This window comes from Aphis gossypii, unplaced genomic scaffold (genome assembly GCF_020184175.1).
Source record: "Aphis gossypii isolate Hap1 unplaced genomic scaffold, ASM2018417v2 Contig00066, whole genome shotgun sequence".
NCBI lineage: Eukaryota > Metazoa > Arthropoda > Insecta > Hemiptera > Aphididae > Aphis > Aphis gossypii.
The window spans coordinates 7871-15529 of record NW_026082998.1 but is presented as its reverse complement, the minus strand read 5'-3'; the positions used below and the strand labels follow the sequence as shown (position 1 = coordinate 15529).

Sequence of the window (7659 nt, the reverse complement as noted above, 5' to 3'; positions counted from 1 at the left end):
TCGACACGAAGACAAGTTGTACACAGTCTAACAACATCCAATTTAGCTTTTTTACGTTCGTTAAACGCTATTTAATATGGATGACATGTATTTAGATGTTACGGCCGGATACACCGACGATTGCAGAATAACTCAAATTGAATATCATTCTTTTTTACCTTATTCTACGTCAGCTCTCTCCAATAACGATGAAGTGCGTATCGCACTACATAACACAGAATCTTATACTTTACCATGTGAGAGTTATATTTACATCGAAGGAACAATAATTAAACCTGCAGATATTACTGATGAGTGATGACATCCGATTTATAAACAACGGGCTGGCGTTTCTTTTCTCCGAAATGAAATATGAGATAAACGGCATTCAAATTCAAAAACTCGCTAATCCAGGTATAACCACTACATTAAAGGGATATTGTTCGTATAATAAAACGAATATTACATCACATCACAACTCTGGCTGGGATAACGATATTAAAAATGCTAATAAAGATTTTATTGAAAGCGGCAATTTTAATGGTTGTATTAATCTTAAAGATTTGTTCGGTTTTTGTGAAGATTACAAACGTATTTTAATAAATTGTAACCAACAACTTATATTAAACAGAGCATCACTGGATATAAATGCCGTTAAGCAGTATAAGAATAATGAAGTTGTCGCAGACGCTCCTAAACTAAAAGATGTGAAAATAAACACAACAAAAATATTATGGAGAATGCCCATAGTCAAGGTCAGTGATAAAGAAAAAATAAGATTGTTGAAAGTAGTAAACAATCAGAAACCGTTGACATGCGCGTTTAGATCGTGGGAGTTGTGTGAATATCCTTTTTTACCTCAAAACACTTCGCATTCCTGGAAAGTGAAGACATCTAACAAATTAATAAAACTATATATAAAACTATGTCACATTTTGACCATTGTAAAATTAAAAACTTGAAGGTCTATTTAAACTCAGAAGTGTTTCCCTATGAAGATTTCCAAAGCGACTTTACCAGGAATAAGTTGGCTACATTATACCGCTTCTATGTAGAGTTTCAAAAATCTTACTACGGCCATGACGAAGTGACACCTCTGCTGAACCGAACAGATTTCAAAAATCTGTGTCCGATTATGGTTGTTGATATGATCAAGCAGAACGATAATGTAAAAATGTCAACTATCGACCTAAGGATTGAACTAGAAACAGACGAAGCGTTCCCAGCTTCCACTTCAGCATATTGTTTAATATTACATGACCAAATTATAACTTACAATCCGTTTAACGGAGAAGTAAGAACCTTGTAAATATTGTAAAACTTAATATAAATAAATGAAAATACTTTTTTATATACATGTCTTTTTATTTTACACAATACATATCTGAAATTAAAATAGTTTACGTTTTGGTACAAAATACATTTCCGATACGGCTGAATCGAAGTTGCACGTTTTCGATAATGATCGCGTGTTGAAATGTAACGGCCCATCGTTTTCATCGACTGCTCTGCTCGGCGATTACATTGTGAAACTCGGTGGTGGTGTTGACATCGGTGTAGGTGGTGACATTTGTGTTGGTGACGACATTGGCGAAATGACCGTCGTTTCATTGGAATACTAAAATTTAAAAAAAATATTTAATAATTGTTGTTTAAGGAATAATAATATATTTTTTAATTACCTCATGCGAGTTGTTTGCCCTCTGGTGTAACTATGATTCAGCTAACTATTCAGCTGCACACATCTGTATTTGATTGGAGAAATTTGGTATAGATTTAACGACTCGATCGTCTTGTATGTTCTTAATGAAAACTACCATCTCGTCAACAGTTTTCGGTGGTGATTTATGCTGCCTACATTTCTTGTCGAGGTACACGACAATTTCTTCATATTGTTTTATAATCAACAGAGCGGTGAATACTTCTTTTCGCACGATGCTCTCGAAAATAGAACATTCGAGATATTAAAGTCGAAGAAGGTCGCCCCGATTCAGCAGTACTCTACATCCATCACGATTTTTTGTTTCAATCACCAACACATTTTCTCCGCTGTACGTCATACTCGATAGTTTCATTTTTTCGTCTTCATAAAATATAACTCTCTTATATTTTTGTGGTGTGTCTGATATGAACGATAAGATATGACCATAAACCCGAATATTTTTTTCCGAATATTTTTTTCTAATCGTAATATTACATGTCACGCGATGAAGTTAATAAATGAACAACGACTTGTAATTTTTCACTCGGGTCAAAACCAATATGTACAAACTTACGGGATGCAAAGTCTAGTGTGTAGCTAGTAGATTCGATGAGTTCAGCTGGTGGTGTCGGTGGCACATAAGTAAAAGTCTTCTTTCTATACAAGACAGAGTTGTCAGCGATTGATCCAGCCATCACTTATAAAAATATTAAACACTGAAAAAATATAAAAACTGCGAGAGAACGGTTGAGACGTGAGAAACAGTATAAGGTTGAGGACAGACTGAATGATTGTCTGCTCTTGTAGAGCCAAGCATATGTGCATTTCAAACAATAATAGGTAGGGGTAAATTCCTTAAAGACAAAGGATAGACGTGTGACTCATAATTCGGGGCTTAAATACATATCTTATACATGTTAATAACAATAGACTGATCGGACATGTCGATGCATATCGATGTACTGAAATAAATTCCTCATATTTCTATTCGGACCTGTCGATGCATGTCGATGTAATGGAATATTTCATATTTCTACTGACGATGCTTTTTAATTTGATCAGGACGTTATTTGTTACAATAAAATACATTATATATAACAGTTTTAACAATAATTATCAATGGAGTTAGAGTTGAAGTGGGGAAATATGTACGATAGAGGTAGTACATACCCGGTTCGATTCCAACACCAGATTATTGTTATATTTTGCATTATGTGATGAAAAAACGTTATTAAAGACGTTGTTGAATACATTATGTAACTGGTGACTGAAGTATATGTACGGTAAATGGTGAATGTACAATAATATGATAAGCGTAATTGATAACTCGATAACCACGGTGGCGGTGTAAAAATACGTCATACACGTAGTGGCTGGGTCTGCGGCAGGAGGCGGGGACATGATGGTCAGGGGGCTTTGGTGTAAAAATACGTCACACACGTAGTGGATCGGGCGGTATGGGTCATGCGGAACATACGTCACACACGTAGCGGGCGGAGGGGTCTGCGGGGTCAGTAAGGCTCAGCGGGTCAGCAAGGATCAGGGGGATATGTTTCAGAACTGTCCATTTTATACGCGGATCAGCAAGGATCAGAAAGGATCAGGGGACTATGTTTCAGATCTGTCCATTTTATACTACTAATAAAACAATTACTCAGGTAGATATCTATTTCTAACTAATAATATTATACAATATTTAGTAGGTAATAATAATAATTTTAATAATAATAGACAATAGAATAAATAACAAACTATTCGATACAAAATAAGATGTAAACAGGATTTAAATAAAATAATAAAGTGTGCTAAATATTATAATTAACATTATTTTTTATTTTTTTTTTATTTCCTTATACAAACTGTTATTTTTTAAATAATCAGCTCTCTTCATCTTGAACTGCACACAGCCTGAAAATTCAATAGGTCCGTAAAACATAAACTTAGAATCAACTAATTCAATTGATGGAGTTCGAGGCCATATAAAAGTATCTAATTTTGCTTTAAGGAATTTTACTGAATACAGATTATGACCTGTATCATGGTTTGTTTCAATTACACGACCAATGTACCATCCTATGTCATACATTACAGCATAATATTTTTCCTTTTCAATATTTATTTTGTTACTATTATTTTTGTCATCATCAGAACTTTCAGTATCTGGGCTGTCATGTAATACAAAATTGGATTCATTTGAAACATGTGAAGATGTTTCATCTTCAGATAATGGTGTCTTAGTATGGTTATCTTTAAGAATACTTTTAATGGAAGGTTTGGCGTTAACAATAAATCTTCTTAGTCTATCAATGCTTATTCGTTCTTTATTGTTTTCCAAAAGCTAACATAGAGAAAACCTTTTCTTATTACTACAGCTATTGATGAAGATAAACATAAACGTACAAATGGACTATCAGTATATAAGTCTTTTTCGTCTAGTTCTTTTGAATAGTCCTTCAAATTTAAATCAGTAATTTTTGTTTTATGAGTACTGTTCAACCCTAGGTAGATGGTAAGATCAATTTGTGAAGTATTGTTTAATTGATCAAATTCGTCTGTATCTTGGTCAAATAATTCCTGATCACAACGATCACAGTCACCTTTATCTGCTCCCAAATTAGTGCTTTCATTAGTATGTTCATTTTGAACGTCATCATCACTGTCATTATTACTGTTGTTATTTCATTTAGGATCTAGATTTTTATAATTTACTTTTTTAGATTTAACTGATATCCAACTAATAATTGTTTTTTTAATTGACTTGTCAACTAACATGCTTTATTCCATTAACCCTAAACTTATTACTAGCAATTAAACATCGTGTAAACTTTTTTCTACTACTTCTTAAATACGAATGTCTGTCATTGATTGTAATTCTTCATTGTTCATTTACTCTTTATTTTTCTCTTTTTCTGTGGGATGATTAACAGGAAAATTAAACTGTATGCCGAGTTCATCATAAGCATCATTTAGTTCAGTATTTTTTGAGTTACTTAGATCATTTTTAATAATATTTTACATTTCTATTCTGTATAGACGATGTATTAAATCTTATATATTACATTTTATAACGGTTGAAAAAGTTGATGTTAATGAACGAGCTGATCGAAACAATTTTTCACAAGGTTGACTGTTTAGTAATCAAGGTACAAACATTTCTGCCTTGAGCTCTTGGTTATAATGGAACAAATGAATCAAGCAAATACTATTATCTTTATGCCTTTAATATCTGCAAATTGTTTCGTTTGTCGCCATCGTTGTATTACATCATCACATGTGAAGCGATTATCAGTTCCACTTATTCTGTGAAGCTAAGAAGCTAAGATTTCCGAGGGCAGCGAAGGCAATACGTAGGGACTTCTATATGGACTACCTAATCACTGGAGCTGAGACTATAGATAAATGCAAGATGTTACAATCACAAATCAGCAACATTTTTGAATCAGTCAAACTGCGCTTAGAAAATGGTGCTCAAACTCGGTGGATATATTTAAAAGCGTAGAATCAGCAGAAAATGAGCCATTATTTATAATCAAAATAGAAGCAGATGATATAGTAAAATCACTGGGACTATGTTGGAAGCCAAAACAGCAGGATGTGCTTGGATATCAGGCTGTACCGGCAACTAAGAGCCCAAGATGAACAAAACTCGGCTTCCTTCGGAATGGCATGAGCATGCCCCCGGGCGCATCCCCAGGTTGCGGATAAGGGAAAGTCCTGCAGATATGCAGGACAGCAGAGGAATAAGCCACACCTTCGGGATGGACGAATAAGCGGTCGTGGACAAGCTCAACACCGGAGGACCGATCGACCCCTGGTGTTTTAGCAGGTCAAGATTACGAACCGGTAATCAGACAGACGACGTGAGATTGCCGTCGTCAGTGGAGGCCTAGCCACATAAAACAAACATGAAATCACAAACACACAAGAATGAACCTCGTCCTGGGGCCACCCTACTCGGAGTGGTCGGACACCAGGAGAGGCGGTTGGGGATGGTTCGCCCCAGGTTTCGTATCATTAACCACGGATAATGCTCAACGGAATACGAAAACAGGAAATGCTGGAGGATAAAGGAACGCAAACTGGACAAGGCACTTTATCACCTAAAGGCACGCAAAATCGAAATGCCGGTATTGGCACAGCATCGCACTCAGAGAAGCCCAAAGAGACGATAAATATAACTCTTCTAAGCGAAGACAAATTGATGGACATGCTCAAGGAATATATCTAGGGAATGCACAACTTTGCGGTCAATACGAAAAATGTACACAGGAAACTAAAGGACACGCTTAATAATACGGTTAGGGTCTAACAACAGTATAAAAAGATATCACGTTCCAAGGAAGCCAATAAAGACTAGGACTCACAGGGCAAGGAACCTACGGTAAGCAGTGCCGAAAGTCCAACTTCTGTGATAGATTTTCAAAGTCGAATCCAAACGGAGATGAAAAAAATACAGTTAAGGCAGAAGGATCAATGATTACTGTTAAGTACCCAGATGAACGAGATCCAAAAACTGATATTAGATGCAGTAAAATCAGCTAAGCAGAATCACTAGGAGCAACTTTCTCAAATTAAAGATCAATTAGCTGGGCTATATTATATACACCAAATAAATAGTAGAGAAGGAGACAACAAGCCTACTCCCTCCTCGATTACTATGGAAATTAAGCAATAAGCATAGTAAGAAAAGAGGTCTATTTACGGACGTTACTCAGACAGAAGAAATACGGGACAAAAATCCAGAAAACATTCCAGCGAATAAACCCTGGGTTGAAATAGTCAAAAAACCGCGAAGGAAGAAAACCTGGAAAAAGGCGCCAGCTATCATCGTTAGCACTGGATAACTCTCGTATACCGAAGTAGTACAAAAGATTAGGGTGGAACGATCCCTGCAGAAGCTGTCCGAAGATATATTCTCAATGCGGAAAACTGAAGCGGGTCATCTCCTTGTAGAAATGCGTAAAGGTTCGGAGAACATTGAGAAGATTAACTCGGCACTAAAGAAAGCGGTTGGGGAGCTTACCACAGTCTCGATTATTAGGCAAACAGCCAGGATTGGTGTATTTGGACTAGATGATGTCACGACTCCAAAGGAAGTAGAACAGGCCTTTCGCTCAGCAACGGGGGAAGAGTCTGACGTGACAGTGACCCTGGAAAGGACAAATCGTGGACAACAGAAAGCTATAGTCACAGCCAGTGTAGAGGCTGGTAATAAGATTATCGACTCAGGGTATATCCGGGTCGGCTTCGTAAGTTGTCGAGTGCGTATATGGTGAGACCTTATACGGTGTTCTAGATGTCTCGTAGTTGGTTACAATACACGGGAATGTAAAGGACCGGATCGTTCAAGTTGTTACAGAGGATGCGGTAAGGCAGGACACTTCGTTAACCGACCGAAAAGCAGCGTACAGGGTTCAGGGAGATTCTCCGACAGAAAGAATTTCGACCTGAAGATGGTTAAGATTTTACAAATTAATATAGGCGAATGTTGTGAGGAGGAAGACTTGATGATGACAACTGCATCACAAATTGAGGCAGGAGTCATACTAATATCCGAACCTAATAGAACCCTTTGTAATGGTCTGGATAGGAACTTTATGGATCGGTGTGGCAGAGTAGCGGTAATCATCACCAATGATAACTTACTTGTCACGGAAGTTGGCCAAGCAGATGCACTTGGTTTCCGGTGGGTTGCGATTGATGGTGTAAGAATTTACTCTTGCTATTGGCCACCAACAAGGAATAATGCTGACCTTAATCTGTTCGTTAACTTTTTGGATAGACTCGAGTTGAGTGTTAGAAGCGCCGAGGGTACCGTAAAAGACGCAGGACTTTAATGCGAAATCTCCGATACAGGGTGGAACTAGCGAAGACAAAAAAGGGCGACTACTCACCGACTTCATGGCCTCCAATGGACTGATGGCCTGCAACAGTGGGGACACACCAACATTTATTAGAGTCTTGATTTGCGGGGTGTC

The 7659-nt window shown here is 37.0% G+C and overlaps 1 protein-coding gene across 1 annotated transcript; it reads left to right on the top strand.

Moving 5' to 3' along the window:
- The first annotated feature begins 344 nt into the window (after window positions 1–344).
- Window positions 345–1288, top strand: LOC126553083 (uncharacterized). The gene is made up of 2 exons (XM_050208270.1): window positions 345–863; window positions 944–1288. The coding sequence occupies exons 1-2, from the start codon at window positions 345–347 to the stop codon at window positions 1286–1288; spliced, it is 864 nt and encodes a 287-aa protein (XP_050064227.1).
- Window positions 1289–7659: the final 6371 nt, after the last annotated feature.

Excerpts from the sequence above, each read along its gene's own strand:
- LOC126553083 (XM_050208270.1), top strand. The coding sequence starts at position 345 with ATGAAATATGAGATAAACGGCATTCAAATTCAAAAACTCGCTAATCCA. Across the intron at positions 864-943 it reads ACACTTCGCATTCCTGGAAA|GTCTATTTAAACTCAGAAGT; the intron begins GTGAAGACATCT and ends AAAAACTTGAAG.